The 20,388-nt window shown below is 34.3% G+C and overlaps 1 protein-coding gene across 7 annotated transcripts in view; it reads left to right on the forward strand.

Moving 5' to 3' along the window:
- SLIT2 (slit guidance ligand 2) overlaps window positions 1–20,388 on the forward strand; it is a 265,807-nt gene that overhangs the window by 213,852 nt on the left and 31,567 nt on the right. For 4 of the 7 annotated variants that reach the window (XM_074865881.1, XM_074865882.1, XM_074865884.1 and 1 more), the window contains 9 exons: window positions 1,650–1,718; window positions 4,186–4,257; window positions 4,482–4,553; window positions 5,906–5,977; window positions 8,490–8,653; window positions 14,020–14,144; window positions 14,278–14,375; window positions 15,755–15,894; window positions 20,098–20,124. In XM_074865881.1, the coding sequence (XP_074721982.1) occupies window positions 1,650–1,718; window positions 4,186–4,257; window positions 4,482–4,553; window positions 5,906–5,977; window positions 8,490–8,653; window positions 14,020–14,144; window positions 14,278–14,375; window positions 15,755–15,894; window positions 20,098–20,124 (839 nt within the window). The remainder of the gene's footprint in view (window positions 1–1,649; window positions 1,719–4,185; window positions 4,258–4,481; window positions 4,554–5,905; window positions 5,978–8,489; window positions 8,654–14,019; window positions 14,145–14,277; window positions 14,376–15,754; window positions 15,895–20,097; window positions 20,125–20,388) is intronic. The other 3 variants (XM_074865883.1, XM_074865885.1, XM_074865887.1) reach the window with 1 other exon arrangement.

A 20,388-nucleotide genomic window follows, 5' to 3' on the forward strand; every position in this document is an offset into this window, starting at 1 on the left:
TTAATTAGCGTCTAAGCATGCAATTTAGCATATTTTTCAAAAGGATAATGGACGTGGTTCCTGTTAGCAGTTGCATACTGATTGATTCTTCTTGTTCATTAGCATGCATAACCCTTCCAAGATGTACTCTTTGTGTGTTTTATAAAATATCTTAATAGTTACTTCATTTGAACAGGGAAGAATTTTTATGAGCCAAGTGGATACTTGTAGTACTTCGGTTCAAATGAAGCTAAAGCAATATATCCTAATTTATCTGTCAATAGAAGAATTTTCTCAGAATACTTACTCCTTCAAAAAGTTTAAATATTGTTGGTTTCTTTTTTAATAATTAAGAATATGAACCCACACTCCATTCAGCACCATTTATGTGTAATGTCATTAACATAGTGTACCTTGTCGAGATACATATTTTGGATTTGTCTAGCAGCCCTAAAAAAGGCATGATCCAAGGGGGGAAAAAAAAAAAAAAAAAGCTTTTTGATTTAGTCAAGACGAAAGTTTCCAAAGATGCCGCAACATACTTAAAGACATTAAGCTCAAAATTAATCTAAGATCAAAATTAATCTGTCAGAGGCTACTCTTAATTCAAGTGCGTTCCAAGTATTTGAATGGCTAAAATATCTTTGCATAGGGATAATGAGGGTGTAGTTTTTACTTGGGTTCCAGGAAAAAAAAGTAATACCACCATAAGCAAATCATTTGCCCCAGTTGAGAAACTAAAGACCTTTAATCTTCCTGCTACTGTCTTCTGCATTTCAGAGAATCATTTAAATTCAGCATTTCTTGTCATCTCTTGCCCTGGTTACATGAAGAGCCCCTCCACTTGCACTTTGTAATGACTGGCTACACACTGGAAGCTTTTTAGGCAAGGCTTGTTACCTTCCTTTGCCTGTAACTCAGGTGCTGATACAGTTTGATGGCTCTGCACCTGTTAACTCTGAGGATGAACAAGTCTGTTATTGAGAATTATGAGCATGGAAGAAGAGCAAGCAATATAATACAGGAGCTGTAAACCTACAAAGAGGGGAAAAAAAAATCTAACTTTTCTAGGGAAGGGTAATTGATTACTGTCTTTAAACCCTAACCTGCTCCATAGGAACAGGCTTGCAGTATGTCATGCCTGATATATCATGAAATATACAGGGAGAAATTAGGGAAGGTGACCTGAACTGCAGGCATGACAAAGGAATTTGCTGCTAGAGCTGGGACCAACCCTTGCTGGTTTTACTGTAAAGGACTACCTCTGCAGTGTCAGGGTCTGTTTCAGTTTACAATAGCTCAAAATCCACACTTAATGTGACTTGCAGAAGTCAGATTTACTTTTCACCTGTAGGTATGTGTGAGATGGAGATGATAAAGACCTCATTTTGCAGAGTCTTCACGAAATAATAGAAAGTACTATGTAAGAGTTGGTTATTATTACTGTTATGTCATAATATTCATAATATCTCATACAATAGCATTTGGATCTTAGGCTACAGGTCCTCCATTGTGTCTCTAAAAACCAAAATTTGTAAGCAAGGTTTCTTATAAAACAGAAATAATATGTATTCACATTAACTTTACTGTTGGATTCTAAGATTAGTGGATGAAGATGCTACTGTTTTAATAAAAAACATAATGCTCTATGTTTTATTTTTCTATTTTAGTTATTTGGATGGAAATCAGTTTACCCTTGTTCCAAAAGAGCTTTCCAACTACAAGCATTTAACACTCATGTAAGTAGTTTTAGAGCAACATTCTCTACTGGAAGTAAAAAAAAACAACAAACAAACAAGAAACAACCAAAAGCAAATGCCATTATACCTGGTTTTAGTTATAAGAAAAAAAAAACATAAAATATATTATCTCTTTTAGCAAATATAATATCCAACCACATTTTATACAGAGGCTATTTTATTCTACTTATCACATCCTACATATAATCTACTCGGTCACGTTTTATAAACAGGGTATTTCATTCCAGTGATTACATCACAAAGTAAATAATCCGAAATTGTAGTTAACCTGAAGAGAGATGTAAGATCTTACAAAGTTAGGGTAATTAGAGTAAGGTGTTAGGGTAATACAGAATTTTCTTACGCAGCCCCATAAAGGCACTAGAATTATTTCATTTGCAAAAGAAACATCCTGTGATATGCTTCACTCCGTGGTATGCTTCACATAGGAACAGCACATACAGCTGTTGTAACACTTGAATGTAACCCCTTCTATTTCTCCCACAACATATAGTTTAATGACTCAAGAAGAGAGCTTGTCTAGAATGCCTTACTCCAAACTCTGTTGCTGACTCACTCTATGATTTGAGGCAAATCACTAGCTGCTCTAAAATTTATTACCTCTACTTCATGAACTATTTGAATATGGTTTCTGTACCTTGTAAGAGTACAGCGAGAGAAACAGGAAGACTGTTGATGTAAATGGTTGTAATTCCATGGCCTTTGTTAGGACTATAAAAATTTATACCAGCTGATGTTGAACTGTGTAATACTCTGAAAGCAGTTTGTGGTTTCCTTATAATCAGAATTAAAAGTGGAGGAGAGTAACAAAATCCCTTAAATTTCTTCTTGACTGGGTTTAGAGCTTTGCTGCAAAAATTTAAAATGGTTTGGCATTCGGAAACAAGAACTCGATTTCCTTTATTTACCTCATGCTAGACAAAATTGGTCACGGTCACAAATTTAGAAAAAACATGTTTCCAAAACTTTTTATATTTTGCAAGTAACATCAGGAAAAAAACCCTTGCAATATTCTCAAATGTATACAGCATAGCACCTATAGGAAATCTTTGTGGATTGTTTAGGGAAGTTATACAAGATCTAACTTGCAGCACACAATAAATACAAACTTTGGAACCTCAGCACAAGAAGCAAACGTATAGTTTGGACTGTGTGCAGTAACAGTATCAGCAGAGACTGGATATATATCTAGAGACTAGGTTAATTAGACGCATAGTGACAAGGCTTCCATCACAGAGATTAGGTACTCATGGTCTATTTTTGACAAACACAGACAGAAGTCACGTAACTTTACCTTCTGGTCAGAAAATACACACAATCTAGCAGACAAATGTAATACAATAAATTATAGGTGAACAGTAAATAAAATGCAAATAAGATGAGTATTAACAGTCTCTATTTATCAGACCCGTGGGGCACGTTATTGTAGTCTCTTCTGAATGTATCCTCATACTGCTGTTATGAAGTTGAGAATGTTCTCAGCTGTGTTTGAAAAACCGAAACACTATGCATAGTTCTTCTGTGGCCAAACAAGGAATTACGTATTAGTCTCCTGAGTTCCAGATTAACAAGGAAGATTGTTTGCTTCAAATTTTTTCTTTCTGTTTTGAATAGATTTCTCTGTTATATTTGCCTAATATGTTTATTATGAGTCAGTTGTCTTAAATGCTTTCATGAAATTTCAAGCAGAGAAATACATATATTGCGTAGCTATTCAACAGTACTCTTAAGTTAAAATATCAAGGTCCCCTCAGAAACAAATGCTGTATTTCTCCACAGAATACAGTAAACTATAACAAAATAGTTAACATAAAATGAAAACTAAAGCACAATATGAGCATAAAGAACAGGCAGTATTCACATTTAATACAGCTTCTTCAAAGCTTCTTTGAAGCTACTATCTTTGAAGCTACCAGCATACCACTCCAGCTTCCATCATACTTATACTTAAAATTTTATTCATTAGAATTTTGAACAACAAGAAAGATGTTAAGGCTTTCTCTATAAATCTTAGGTAGTGTTCTTTAAAATAATAGCACTGGGCTTTGATGTCTTCAGCATATAAGTGTTGAGTATTAGATTATATTTACTCAGGTATCATTAGGGACATAACTAGAATGATTTCCACTTTAAAACATCACTTTCATTTCTATACTTGGGTTCATGTAGGATTGCATTATTAACTCAGTAGCATGATGGACATTGCTGTTGTATAAGAATGCATTGCGCTGCTTTTTTATCTGTGTTGAAATGAAAATGCTTTTCATTGATCAAGCTAAACACTTGCTAGGCTTGTATATGGCATGTGAAAATAAAAATACGTGCTGCTTTAAATATTGATACCAATGATGGTACTACTTCTACTAATAAAAATAATGTGTCTGTCAGTGTTTCAGGACTGGGGCAATCATTTTAAGGTCTGAATTTCTGAATTTATTTTTTATAGAGATTTAAGTAACAACAGAATCAGCACTCTTTCTAATCAGAGCTTCAGCAACATGACTCAGCTGCTCACCTTGTAAGTTTAAACATGTAACAGTGACTCTTTCAAAGCATTACAGTGTTGGTTTTTTTCCTTGGAAAGAAAGGGCATTTAGTTGATATTAAAGCTTGCTTGTTATGGAGGCTGTAAAATAACTTGTTTCCTAACTAGCTATGTGTGCAAAAGCTGGTTTTGGTCATGCTCTGCATTGTTTACTGAATGGCTCATACACGTGCTGACAGTTTTTTATATATTTTCAGAATTCTTAGTTACAACCGCCTGAGATGTATCCCTGCACGGACTTTTGATGGGTTGAAATCACTTAGGTTGTTGTAAGTATTATTTTTTAACCGTTGCTATTTTCCAGAATTTTTATTTGTGTACAGCAGATAGCAAATCCGTAGGGAGTAACTAAATTTTAAAACTTACCAAGTATTTGAGAAGTGGTAATTACGTGGCCTTAAAAATCTGTGTGGCTTCATTCTGGGGAAGTATACTCTCAAAATGCTGCACAAGAAGTTATGTAACTCTGGACAACATTCTATATACAGACATACGCTTTTTACTTTTCTGCTTTTTAATCATGGCTGCATTTCTTTTTTTTGTGTTTTTTCCTTCTTATAAGCATTGAAGTCTAACAAAAATGCCATATGCATAAGTTTATATGAGGGGGTTTTGCAGTTGAAATTTGAATATTTTTATTACAACAATAAACTTCTTTCTTTCTTGTTTCATCTAATATGGGAGTATTTCCAAAACCATTACATCATTCTTAACTATCGAAAAATCAATAAAATTACTTTTTGGTTCCAAGAAAACTTTCCATTTTAATACTAGGAAAAACATGGTTGAAAGGGCACAAAAAGGGACAAAGGAAATAAAGAACAGTCAGTCTAGTTTACAGCTTCAGTTTCTCATTAAGAAAAAAAACTGGAAAAATTCTTTCTCAGAAGTCCCCAGCAGAACATGTAATTTTTGCATCCATTTGTGTAGTTTATAACCATTTAATAGCTTAGCTGGATTAAATCTCAAGCATGGCATTATTTAAGTGTGCTCACAAAACTTCAGTTATTTGATATAAATATAGATAATTTCAAGAACCATAATTCTATATGTATTAGATACACATGTAACTGAATGAATTTATAGAAAAGGAGAGATATTTTTCTTCATGTTTGCTACTAGTCTGGTATTGATGCTTAATAAGGTCTTTAGTTCTTTAACTTTACTATAAAATTAGGGCAACATCCCTAATACTTATATTAACAGAGAGTCAATGCCTGTATTTTCCATGAATCTATGAAAGATTAAAAAAAAGTATGAACATAATTAATGGGAATTTCAGAAAATTGCTGAAAAAGTCAGAAATAATAACTCTTCTGCTATCCCTAAATCCAATCAGTACTTTGCAGAAGTATGCCTACTTTTACAGACCTTTATTCTTTCAATTTTAAGAGTCATATTATTATCATTTCTTATGAAAATTCAGAGTAAAAAAATCAAATTATGAGTAGGCTTCCTGTTAGAGCAAAAAAAAAACTAACCCACAACAGCTGGAAACACTGAGGAACTGAAAGGAAAAAAAAGTGAAAAGCTGAAAACTGTTTACAGAAGATGAAATTTTCAAAGTTAACCTGCTGACTTTTACGCACATATATATTATTCTGTTTATTTTATTTTTAAGGTCTTTACATGGCAATGATATTTCTGTTGTTCCTGAAGGAGCTTTTAATGATCTTTCAGCATTGTCACACCTGTGAGTATTCAGATGATAACTGTATTTTTTTATGTGACATTTAGCAAATTTCGTATATTTGAACAAAGACAAAATGCAAAGGCCTGCTCTGGAACAAGCTCATGCATCAGCACAGGCTGGGGACTGGCCAGAGTGCTAGCATCTCAGCAGAAAAATCCTGGGCCTCCTGGTGAGCAGCAAATTGAACCTGTCTGCCCTGTGCCCTTATGGCAATGAAGGCTAAAGAGGCTCTGGGCTGAATTAGAAAGTGAGCAGACAGGTGACTGAGGTGAGTGGTCATTCCCTTCTGCTTGGCGCTCCTGAGGCCACATCTGGAATACGTGTTCAGTTTCTCCAGTACAAAGCAGGTATGTATGAACAGGAGCAAATCCAGGATAGCGGCAAGCTCATATGAGTGGATCATATGAGCTGTGAGGAGAGGCTAAAGGAACTGGCCTGATTTAGCCTGGAGGAAGAGATGCCAAGGAGGGACCTAATATTCTTTAAGCCTCTAAGGGTATTATAGCAATGATGGAGACAGATTTTTGTCTGAGGTGCACAGTGAAGAATAAGAGTTAATAGTCACAAGCTGCAACAAGGGAAGTTTGATTGAACATAATGAAAAATTCTTCACTGTGAGGGTGGATCAGCTTTGGAAAAGTTTGCCCAAAGAAGCAGAAGAATCTCCACCACTGGAGATTTTCAGAGCTCAGCTGGACACAGCCCTGAGCAACCCTGCTCTGACTTTCAAGTGAGCCCTGCTTTGTGCAGGAGGTGAGACCAGATGACCTCCAGAGTGCCTTAAATTATTCTATGATTCTGTATCAGTGTCTGATAAGTTGACATTAAATACATGGCATCTGATTTCAGAACATAATTTGAGGCAATACTTTTCCTATTTTTCATTTTCGGTGGGAACCTATATTAGAACAAGTTACCTATCTGTAAACCTCATTGTGTTTATGGATAGTTATTAAATCTTTGCTTGCAGTTGAGGAGTAAATTGACTAGTGCCTTTAGATATATCTGATTTTTATGTTTCTGACCAGCTGCAGTTATTAAAAACTTAATTATGTGTTTCTAGTTCAGTATTGGACATTTAATTTTCCATTTCTCAGAAATTTGATGACACTGATTAAGCTTTAATTCATTGATAATTCATTCAAATACTACTATTAAACTATCTGCATGAAATAATCAGTAAAACTTACATAGATTTGATTGTTGTTGCTGTTATTTTTTTTCTTAATGGCTACCAGTTATCCTTGCTAACATTCTGATTTTAGCAGAGCAATTTTGTTATCTCAGTTCATTCTAACATTCACTCTTGCAAATATGGAGTGGACAAATTCTAGGTGTTTCTCCTTGCATGGAAAGTTCCCTATGACTAGGTGTGATTTTTGTTATTGCTCTGACTTAAGCCTGACTGAACAAGTATATTTATTTTCTTAGGTTCAGATGGAAGTATGTAGCAATAATTAAGAGAGGGCTTCCTGCTCAGTGTGGCAGAAGAGTGTTTCAACAGTGGTAGTTTCTACCACCTTTGCTTGTCAAAGATTTTCTTGTATCTCTAGAAGACCCACTGATCCACAGTTGTGGAACATTCTGAAAAGGAGTACTGAAACATCTGGAGAGCAAGGATGTTCTAATACTTCCGTGTGACAGTGTTTGCATATATCAAGATCATCTGTTGAAAGTTCTATGATTATTGTATTTCTTAAAAGGAATATGAGTACATGTTTATAGAATAGCACAATGCTTCTATCCTCCAAATTAACTACACAGCATATCATTGTTCTCAGAGTTTTAGAAGTATAGTTTCTACCAGAGAAAATAGACATTTAAAAAGCCTTTACAGAAACGAATTCTGAAGTTCTCTAGCTAAATTATTTTTTAACTAAAAAAAATCAGATTTAAAGAAATGGATTCGCTTTCGTAATGAGGCAATTCTTATGTAACTACCACAAAGCTAGGATAATGTAGTTTTATTTACTTATGCAGTAGAGACCACTTACAGAATTCTGCACATAGCTGTGAGTTCAGTGGGAGAGTTCCAAAGAGGAAATAATTAAATCAAATTTGGAAGCTTAGAAACAGATGGTTTGTACCAGCCTGGGAGCAATAAACTGAAAAGGAAAAATATCAGGGTGGAACTCTCTGGGGTTGCCTTGGCTGGTTCGGAAGAAATACTTTATTCTTGCTAACTTAATTTCCCAGTATCAGTTTCATTCTGCTGATGCAGCTGATCTTGGCCATTACATACCAATGGCGAAACACAGCTAGTTAGTATTAGCTCTCCAAAGTTCACACATAATGCAGCTAAGAATAGCTAGGTTTCTGGACCAAATTTACTGCTAAAACTATCACTTCTTAATTTAGAACCCAAATCCAGACACTTTATGCTCTAACAGTCAATTTTGTGGAAGGAGGGCAGGTTTCTGGTTTGAAGGGGTTTTTGCCAACCTGTTTTCTGGCTTCTCTTTTAAAAAGCAGCCATTTAAAACTTTATTCCGTTTTTGTTTGTTTTCCATAGGGCTATTGGAGCAAATCCTCTTTACTGTGATTGTAACATGCAGTGGCTGTCTGACTGGGTAAAATCAGAATACAAAGAACCTGGTATTGCACGTTGTGCTGGTCCTGGAGAAATGGCAGATAAACTTCTTCTCACAACTCCTTCTAAAAAATTTACTTGCCAAGGTACTGTTGTTTGGTTTTTTCCCTTTGAAGTGTCAATTTGGAATTTTTACAAATAGTTGAGCTGTGAAATAAGAGTTCTGTGCTCTTAAGTACATTTATTATAGTGTCTTCACTCAGACTTGTCATCTTTCCTCCTCATACTTAGGGATGTAGCCATTGGTTCCATTCAGGAACTGTATTTATTTTAAAGACTTCAGTGCCTATTTGTTTTCAAATAGATGGAGAAAAAGAAAAGTCTTTGGACTTGCAGTACAGTATTCCTCAGTACATGGATGTACATGATACTTTGTACTGTCTCAGTCATGAACTACAGTTTAAACATCTACACTTCCCGTAGCCAAAGAATGTCCTTTTCCTTCAGACTGTTAACAGTAAAAACTGTAAATGCATCCATAATCTTTGCAGTCTGCAATTAATTGCATCAATGTGTCCATAATGTTTCCTCTGATATTTCAGAAGAAAGCATAAAAGAGCCCAAACAAAAAAAACCCAAAAAAAACCCAAAAACAAAACAAAAAAACCCAAAACAAAACAAAACAACAAAAAAAAAAAAACAGAAATAAAGGGTTATGATTACCTCTATAGAGGTCTCATTCTGAATTGTTGATATAAGGGGAAGTTTCTTAGAGTTTGGACCAAGAGTATTTATCTCCGTGTTGGTACCAATATTGCTGGCATTTATACCACAACTTATATTATTGTCTGTTAATTCCTAGGTTTTCTGCCTGAACTTTTTTTTGTTACAAAAGTACATTTTTTACTGACATGGAGAGAGAATTTCATTTGTTTTACTGTTTAATCTTCCTCTATTCCATTCATTTCTCCCTTCTTAAATATTTTGAAAACACAGAAAACTTCTGCTGTAGCTTCATTTTTTGTGGTCCTGATTTAGAAACATTGAAATCCCAACTGGGGAAAAAAAAAAAAAACAAAAACAAACAACCCAGCAAAAACAACCAACCAAATTTATGTGTGGTTATACTTGTAAGCCATTACTAAACTTATAGTTATTTCTGAGGCATCAGATAAATATGATCCTAAGTCTTGTAGAATTAACTTATTCTCACAGTCTAGGTAATCTTCAAGCTCTTTTGACTTACTCATCTGTTAATGTATCTTCAAAGTAAGCTTAATCCCTTTGTAATTTCTTCCTTAAAAAAGCAATGGGACTTTGTTGGAGTTTGTCTCATCCAAAGTTGTTCTTTACTGCATGTTCATCCTATTTAGTCTTCTCTCCTTAAGCATTCTGTCAAAAAGCTTTTTTGTAAGCAAAAACCACAGAACCTATTTTGTTGCTTGTGGTGTCAGTGAATTGTCTCTCCTTCGAAATCCGTCTTGCAACTTTTCAACAGTATATCTCTGAGGTCATGCCAGTATTCATTGCATATGACACTCATCTGCTGCAAAGTCTCTTAGTCTGATTTTAGTTAGGACATTCGCTGGCCAATCTGACAGTTTTCTCTACAAGCATCCACTGAACATTACTGCAGATATGCTCTTACTGCACATTGGTTTTGGGATATAAGGGATATAATATTATTTATATTTGCATGGACGTGAAGGACCTGGTTACTTTCCAGCTCTCAGTTTATAAAACTGTATCACCCCTGCCTACAATCATTGTCATGTTTCTGTCAGACAATCCAGAAAGTATATCTTACTCCCTCTTGCCCATCAGAAAATATCCTTTATATTATTATGCAGGGTAAGAACTGTATTTGTTTCACTTCCAAGAGTGGAGATCTGGTATTATGGATACCTTTGAGAGAAAATAATTTTCCTGCCACTGTCCTATGAAGATGCTCATAATTACAGATTGCAAATCAGCAGCTTTTCAATGACATGATGGCCCTGTAAGACATTATGTGTCTGTTACTCAAAGATAAGTAATTTTATCTTTTGCTTAAAAATGAACTGCTGAATAGAAATTAGGAAGATGCTATATTCCTGTTAGATCCAAAATTTTAGGCTATGGGTGAAAGGACTGGTTTTGGAATACCTGTTGATGGTCTGCTATTGTGTATATATTTACAGGAAAAGAGTGGTGTGTAATTCGATCTTATCAGTATCTCTGGATTCAATTGAAAGTGAAATGGGTGCTTGAATTTTACTTACATATTGAATAGTTCCCAGTGAAAATTAGCATTTCAAAATAAAATCCCATCTCAGTTGTAAAGCTCCATAAGATCACTGTACCTTACTCTATTTTTATAAATTCTTTTACTCCAGGAATCATCCCTTAGTATTTTCTTCTTTCAGTTGTTTTTCTACGTTTATGGGTGGTTTTTTCTTTTTTTATGTGGCCTCTAACAGATTCTCAATCTTTTACCCCTTTACCATCCATGCCCTGCTTCTAGAGATTCAAGGGCCTTGTGGTTTTCTGATACCAGGTAAGGTTATAAGATCTGGAATGGGTGATCTGATTAAGAACGGACCTTCTGACCTTCCTATTGTGTACCTCAAGCAGACTTCTTTCCTAAGACATGCATGTTTACTGTTTGTTTTCCCCTTTGATGAATTTACAGCTGACTCTTCGTGACATATCATTTAACATATTGTATAAGCATTGTATTTAAAAGCCCGGGTTTGAGGTCTGAAAATTATCTAACTGAAATGATTGGTTACGCTGCATCGTACTAAAATCAGTGACTTCATTAGCAGCTTTTGTATAAGTGAATCAGTGTAGATACTGATTTTGAGGCCATAAGCAAGAGAGAATAGGGGTTATAAAATGTCAGAGCTCAAAGTTTTTATTGCAACAGATTTCTCTAGAAGTTGGTTTTGAGAGGTTTTGTGTCATATTTTTCTTCAAAAATGTTAGACAGCTACATTTATAGCTATCTATAGCTATCTAGATAGCTACAGTTAGATAGCTGTGTGTCTATATTTGTCAATAAAATACAGTTAGTTTTTCAGTTTACAAAAGAATACTTCTTATTTTTTCTTCTATTTTAAGGATTTTTTTTTTTTCCAGTTAGGGCTTATTCAAGAATATATATGTCTACAATATGAAAAACTAAACAATAGGTTTGGAACCCAATTCTTTCTCACATACAAGTCTAAACACATGCAAGTAGAAGAGGGAAGTAAACGTATAGTGCAAATGAAAATAGGTTTCAGAACTGCCTTTTCATTAGACTTCAGTAAAAATTTCTGAAACATTTCCATTTTTTGAACTTACAACTGAAGAATGATAAATCAGAATGTTAATTTTTATTGGATACTACATATATAATAGTTAGAAATAAACTCTTACAGCACAAATCAGATACACTGTTGTTTGCTATCTTGTTGAGACTTAGGTTCTCATTTTCTGGCTCTGTTTTGGAAGTGAAATTTAGATTGCTAATCCATTTGGGAGAATAACCTTAGTTATGAATGTTTTTTAAATCTTGCCAAATAATTAGCATTTTATTGCATGAGAAGTAGAAAAGAGGATATAATGTTCAGAATAAATAGTTGAGGCAAGGAAGCATAGACTTCCAGGCTACAGCACAGTGGTAGAATTATTTTTTTTTTAAGTATGTGCCTCTTGCACCTTATTTTTTTCACAGAACCTCTTAAGGTACTCTAGCAATAATCAGCAATTCTAGAGTACACAGGTAGGACTTTCTAGATGTTAATTCTATGGGGTTTTTTTCAACTCTTCTGCTGTTTGCTGGTCTAACAGAAACTTCAATCAGGTATAGATTTCTCTTTCAAAATAAGGTAATGAAGACAAGAATAGTCAATGATCCATACAGATTGTGGCTTTGGCAATAAGCATCTTATCACAGATTACCATGTCCATCCCTTTGATTTGCTTGCAAGCTGTGACACAGAAGGATACCGGCAACTGCAGATTTTAAAAAAAATTTTTTTTAGATTTCAACCTCTCCTTGTCCAGCACCCCCTACTGCATCCCTATAATCACACGGCTTCCTTCCATGACAGCTCCTTTACAATCACTTATCAGAGATTAATTTTGCAAAGAAAAGTAAGTAAAGAAAGTTAAGAAATGTAAGTTTTAAAAAATCCAAAACCCCATATCTCAGTAAGAGTTGCCTGTTAGCTTGGAAAACTTAGCAGTCTTGCTCATTTTGAGTAAAACTTGTTATGGAGCAATCAGGCAGTTCCACCAGTGGGTCTCAGGAGTCTGGGTTTTGTGTCTGGTTAGAAGAAATCACTGGTTATTCCTTAAAATGTACAAATCACCTGTGGATAACTGATTTTTTTTTTCATAGGTGAAATCTGAAATCAAGTTGGAGGCAGTAATGTCATCAGGCAATAGAGCTGGAGATAGTAGAGAATATATGCTCATTCTCTTAATAGGCATTTGGCCAAGTCACCCATTTTCTCTTACAGTAATCAAACCTTTCTCTATCACAAAATGTATGAAAATTAATCATTATTTATACACAAGTGATTTCTATTTTTTAACAAATAACCAGTGATTTCTTTAGTTGTTTGACAACAAAATTTAAAAATTGGAGACTCCTAACTTGAAAATTCACCATGAAAAGGCTGTATTAAAATTGTAAAACAACAGGGAAAAAAAATCTACAAAATATTTACATTAAGATTTATGTAGGCCAAAGCTCTAAGTCTGACTCTGAAACTTAAGATTTTGTCAATATTCATTTCTGAATACTGTCATTATAATCATTAATGTAAGAAACTATACCGCAAGTATGGATTGCAGTGGATTTGCACATAGATTCATGGTACAATTTGCATTATTTGTGGGCTCAGCTAATGCCATAATGCGCAGGGCTGACTCCATAAGGAAGCAAGGCACAATATAGAGCTTTTTACAGTGAGATAGCTTGGACAATGCAATTTACATTACAGTTCACAGATGTTCAACCAATTTACAGGTAATTTTACAGGTTCATTTTGCCATCTCTGTGATCCTGCAGATAAAAAATAAATTAGAACATAAATGCATAAAAAATAGCTTTCTCAGTAACACCATCAGGGGAAGGATTGCAAACTGTGATAGCCCTTTTCCTCACAGGCAGTTTTTACCCCCTTAAAGAGACAAAAGCTGAAATTGTATTCTTCATTTTGTTAATACAAAGGGAAGGTAATTGTCATGCATCAGAACTATACAGATTTCAGAGAATGGGGATATGGGAATCACTTTAGGGTCAGCTTCTTTTTTTTTTTTTTTTAAAAAAAAGTGATAATTAAACCAAAAATCCAACAGCAAATTTATTTGGTCTTTTCAAAAGATTTAAGGACAGTCCAGTATTCCATTCATACAGAAACACCACAAAACTAAAATACAAATTTCATTTTAAAATTTAAAGCAACATGGCAGATATATCCTGTCAAACATAAATTAATAGTTGGTTGTTTATGACTCTCCAATTTGTATTTTTAAGGGCCTGTGGATGTTAATATTCTTGCTAAGTGTAATCCCTGTTTATCAAATCCATGTAAAAATGATGGAACCTGCAACAATGATCCTGTTGATTTCTACAGATGTACTTGTCCATATGGTTTCAAGGTAGGTACTGAATGAAGAGGAAAAAGCTTAATGAAATGTAAGCTTCTCCTCAACCACCTTCAAGTTCTATTTGGCTCCCTTACACTAGTGTCTGTACTTTGTTCTTAAATTACAATTATTGTTCCCCGCATAGGGTCAAGACTGTGATATTCCCATTCATGCTTGCATTAGTAACCCATGCCACCATGGTGGAACTTGTCATTTGAAAGAAGGAGAAAAAGATGGTTTCTGGTAGGTTGTTTTTAATTGTAATAACAAGTTGGAAAACTACTGAGTTTTATATGCTGAAATATTGGGTTCTCTGTGTTTGCCGTAAGTGCACCACAAAGGCAGATTTTCAGTGCTTCTGAAGTTTTCAGAACATGTTGCTGTCCTTGGAAAGCTTCTAAAGCTTTGAAACTGTTAAAAACAGTAACAAATGATTGTGATTAGTTGAGGCATATCAGGTCAAGACAACACAGTATTGACTCCATTATGCTAATTAATAGCTAGCTAGATCCCTGCTGAAAAAATCTCACAATTCATCTGTTGTCATGTGTATTACTTCAACAGACAGCATGTAAATGATAAAATGTAAATCCCAGTGAAACAGAAAATTAATGATTCATTTGAAACTCACTATGCCAGCAGATAAACATGCTGTGAGCATTTTTAATCTTGAGTTATTTAATCACACAGTACAATTACTCCAGATGTACTTCATGAATTATGAAATAAAGTTCTTCAGTATTCTTATGTGAAATTATTAGTCATTTAATAATCTGCACCTCAAGCTTGTTAGAAATGACACTTCAAAAAGACACAATTCATTATCCTGCAATTCATTATGATATTATTCTTATTTTTAATCTAAATTATGCCCAAGGATTAAATAGTTTTCTATTAAAAATTAAGTTTATACATCTTAATACTATGCCTCTAGAATTTAAAGTGACACATAGTCATGTCTCAGAATTTGACCTTTTTCATTTATTTGTTTAAACACTATATATTTTGAAAATCAAAGCAATCTTATAATGAAAGCTGCAGCGATTATAGATGGTGAATATTACAGAAAATGTATGTGTAGTCACGTTTGAGTGATCTTTTACATTTACTATCCATTTTGATGTATTTCTTTTGTATAAACAAAAGCAAAAAAAAAATATGGCTTTGAAGAGTTTATACAGGCTTTGGTTTTATATATTGATGCATGTATTGTGCATGGAACATTAAGCAGAGCTTTATATTGGTGTGTTTAACTGAATGATAGTGGAATGCTACTATTACATACCAATCCCTGATTCCACAGTCTTCCATGTGTTTAACTTTAAAAAAATGAAAGGATCACTTTTCGTAAGAAATACAATCTAATCTTATAATATAAAGGTAGCACACTTTTCAAAAGTGAAGGCATGAATTTGGAAGTCTTTTTTCTCTAATTTAAAATATGAAAAATATTTTGGTAATATTTATTACATGTTTTTTTACATTATATCAACCATGTTGTATGGGATAGTGATTATGAATTATTGTACGTTATGAATTATTGTACATATAATTACAGAACTTCTTATCTGGCCTGCCCAGCTAAAATGTCAATGTGGTTAGTTTTGTTTTCTGTACTACAGGTGCACTTGTGCAGATGGATTTGAAGGTGAAAACTGTGAAGTAAATGTTGATGACTGTGAAGACAATGACTGTGAAAATAATTCTACTTGCGTGGATGGAATTAATAACTATACTTGCCTTTGTCCACCTGAATATACAGGTAGGAGTATAAGGGAAAGTACAGGTAATTCAAGAATTCCTAGCAGAACAGTAATATTTTTCAGTTTGTAGGTGAATTAGTAGTTACTCTGCAATTGACTGAAAGCCAGTTTTCCCTCTGTAGTTTTCTTCTATATGGTTTGTAGTCAAAAGTAGACTTAATGCCCACTCATTAATTCCTTTGTTAGGTTTGAAATTACAGCATTTTGATTTTTAAAAGATCATTCAAAATGTGTCCCTCCCTACTGTTTACCTAACCTAGACACCCTAATGAAGAACCTCTGTAGCTGTAGAAATCTGAAAAATATTCTGCTTTTATCCTGTATACCTCATGTTACTAACAGGGCAGAAAGTATCTGTCTCTGCCAGTAGGGAGCTGAATTTGGCACCCCTGGATGCTGTTCTGCCCTCCATTAGAAACTTTAATGCAGTGTGATGCTTTCTGTTCTAGCACAAAAAAACAAAAAAAACCAAAAAAAACCACCAAAAAAACAAAAAACAAAAACCAACACACACAGAGACACCAAAAAAAAAAAAAACAACCCAAAAACAAACAAACAAAAACAAAAACAAAAACAAGACAAAAAAAACCAAACACCCCCCCAAAAAAAAAAAACAAAAAACAAAAACAAACACCACAAGGAATCACTAGAGAGTGTGTAATTATTTGTTTCTATCAGTTGGCAGCCAGGCCAAAGCATTCCCCTCTCTTGGAGACAGAGGGTCTCTTGCTTGCTGTCATTATCTCTGTGGGAATGGAGGATAGTTAGAACAGCAACAGTGGAGAACAAGAAGTTTACATTGATCTGTTTTAGAGTTTTTCTAACTAGACAGATCTTTTTTCTGTCAGCTAATTGACCACTAGGAGAACACAGAGCTTAAATTCACAAAACCATGATTTGAAATGCATAAAAAAGATATGTAAAGTCCACCATAATTTGGGAATTAACTCAGTCATCCTATATCTTTACTGTAATCAATCAATCAAATCTGAGCTCTGGAAGACTGGGAGGAGAGGTGAACTCCTGAATTAATTTCATTTATTGAAAAAACAGCTAACCCCATCTTATTCTAAGGTATTTCCATCATTAGTTCTACAACCTACTGGATTGCTCAGATGGTTTAGGGTATTCAAATTTAAAGTCAATATTTAATCTTGGAAGCCCACAGTGACTGAAGATGATGGAACACAAGTGTAAGAAATAAAACTTCATAATTAATACATGTATTCTTCCAGTACTTATGCTGGGTAAATGTTTGGTAGAAATTTCCCCATACAGAATACCTAGAGCATATACAATACCTACAGCAATACAGGTTAAAAGTATAAGTAGCCAGAGTAAGGTATTTAAGAAGTGGATGGTCCACATCTGGAATAATAGACATAATCTTCTGCTGAGACAAAATACTGTTTTGCCAAGTACTGATACCTTAATACCTAAAAGCAATTGACAACTTAAGCCTTAGAAACAAATAACAGGTAATGGCATCAATAAGTAGAGACGGGTGTTTGCTATTTCCCCTATAACTAATATTTCAGGTATATGTGAATCAAGCTTCAGCTCACCTGGGTTCAATTGCTATCTCCTTTAAAAATGGGATCAGGTAGTCTACTGTGTAGGCTGGAAGAAAGCAAACCAAACTCATATCAGTCCAGTGTTCCTGTTCAGTGGCTTCATGCTAAGAGGTTTTCTTTATCTATTAGGTAGAGGACAATCCATTTGCAAGGCATGCCTCCTCTGCAGCTTTGCAGGTGTTTTTAACCTGTGTTCATTTTTTCATTTTCAACATTGCTGTAGGTGCACTTCACTGCTAGAGTCAATAGCTTGCTGTATTCACAGGATGACATGGGAAGGACTGTTTTGTATTAAACATCCACGGAGTGGACACAAAGGCTTGTTTATATGTGCTGGCCTAAAACATTGATTAAGTGTTCCTGCTGCATTTCTGTAGTATTGTCATTGAAATGTACATTTTACATTTACAATTGAAACAATTGTAGCATTTGTCTATACATCTATATGGTTAGCACAAAAAGGGCAGCATAAACATTGGTAACATTTTTGATGTTTGTATGCTAGTTGTGCTTCTTTATAGTCAAAATACAAGAAAGTGTATTTTTAATTGGATTCATAATTGTGCATTATTCTAAAAGGAAAATACTATGAGTTTACATAGCAAGTCTTTTTGTTTGCTCCCTCTAATTCTTTCAGAAAGAGATTTGCTTTTACAGATGCAATGCCTACTCATAATTGGTACTGAAGTCAGTAGGTCATGTGAGTAGGTGAGAATCTTCTCACCAGCACTAAAATAAATCAAAACAATCTACTTGTAATCAGTAATTTTAGCTGTTCTGTTTTTTAAAAATGTCAAGAATTTGCACTATCTCATCAGATTTTTTCAACACCTTACCAAAACCAAAGACACATGTATTTTTTTAAACATACAACACTAGAGCCTCAACTCATTTTATAGACAAATTGGGCAAAAATTTTAGCAAAAGTTCAGGTTTTTCATTCCACAGGATACACTACAGAATTCTACAACATATTATCTATCTTAAAAAGCCCCTGAGTATAGGATATGGTATGTGAGTTCCTAAGTCATTTTTCAGATTAATTGTAAGGAGAAAATATAAAACATTGAGCTAGTCAAGGGGTCTTCACATCCGTCATCCCTGATCTTGCATAATAATTAAATAACCTTCAGAAGTGTTAAGAATTAGACTGACAGTAGTCCAGACACATCAGGATCTAGAAATGGTTGTGTTCAGAATACAAAGTAATCTTACAGTTGCCTCAAGTGTGTATGAGGTACCAAATTATTTACAGGATTTTTTTTTTCTCTGGCCTACAGCCTGATTTGAAAGATAAATAACAGAATCCCTGTCCAGTATGGATACAGTGATTTTCATGAGGAACTTTGTAAACATTTGGATTTTGGTATCTGTTCTAACAGGTTAAAATCAGATATGCATATTGCTAATGTCTTTTTTTATGAGAGGTATTTTTCACTAAATGAATTCATGTACTAGCTGGGCAAATCAGATTAACTAAGAGGAAAACAGGCTATATATTCAGTAGGTTAAAAGATTTTTAAATTCAGAGATATTTATCTTTAGCTCGGAAAGCCCCTGAGCTGGAAGTTGCTGGAGACAGAGACAGTATACATACCAGGAAAATACCATCATAGGCTTGTCCTGTTCTTTTTTAATTCCATTGGCAATACTTCGAATTGTCTGTGTTCAAGATGTTACAGCATATATGTACTGAATGTGGAAGTGCACCAGCCCAGAATATTTTTCAGGGTGAATGGTTATCTGCAAATATGCTTTACATTTCAGTAGTACAGTATAAGGAAGAAGTCAACTGAAACCTGCTGGTGTGAAATGTAAATCATTCTCCTTTAAAGTTTTATTTTCATGTGGAAGGCTTGTTAGAATCTCTATCTCAATCTGAAAATACATACAAAAACTACAAAGAATGTTGTAAAGAAGTTGCAGTGCAAAACCAGTCACTTTTTGACTTTTCTAACATTCCCTTGAAAATTGACACTTCTCAAGTACACAGTGTTGATTTAAAAACAAACCATTAAAAAAGCTTATTATGTTGTTGCTTAAGAGTCAGGAATCCATTTTTCTATGCCTTAGTTAAGTTTTACAGTTACCTCCACAGTTACAGGTGGAAAGGCAAAGAATGGTATTTGCACTATACTATGAGCTTTCTTAAGATTACAGACTGTAACTGTGAAACGCAGTAAGCAAATGGAATCAGCGGACACTCAGGGTGTCTGATGAAACCTTGAGAAATAAAACACTGAAAATACCTCACTATGTCCTGCACTCTTTAACCTCACTATTCTCCTAACATTATCATCTCCTTTATTTTAACCTCAGTCCAGTAAACTTCAGGTCATTTTATGTACATTCTATAGATTACAGATGATCATTTCTCTTGCTCATTATCATCAGTCATTAGATCACAGATCTAACTGATCCAGAAGTAAAACCTTTCTTATGCCACCAGTGGCATGTACTTCTTATCTTTTCTGTTTGTTTTGCTCTGCTGTAGGTGAGACTCTGAAGCTTGCTTCATTTTGCTATATCAACCTCTCTGCTGCTATAGTTGTGCATTAGCTTAATGTGCTATGCTGTTGTATTACAATGTAAAAAGTCTCTTGTCTCTTCTGTCTTTGTCACTGCAAGCTGCTAATCTGAATGAAGTGGAAAAAGGTCAGTTGTCTTTTAAGCCTATTTTCACTTACTTTGGTTTCTCACTTTCCTTTCCTTAAAGGTGCATGGATTTCAGTTCTTACAAATGATCAAATAAATAGTATAGAGATATAATTTAGAAAGCTCACTGCAAATCCTCAAATTAGGCACTTGGCTCTTGCTGTGAATACATATCAAATGAATGTCGTTGAAGATGCAGATCCCTGTGCAGGAGTACGTTAATACTACGTTCATTGTCTTTTTTTCAGCTGTATTAAAAATTTG

The sequence above is a fragment of the Strix uralensis genome, chromosome 4, assembly GCF_047716275.1.
Source record: "Strix uralensis isolate ZFMK-TIS-50842 chromosome 4, bStrUra1, whole genome shotgun sequence".
In the NCBI taxonomy this organism is placed as follows: domain Eukaryota; kingdom Metazoa; phylum Chordata; class Aves; order Strigiformes; family Strigidae; genus Strix; species Strix uralensis.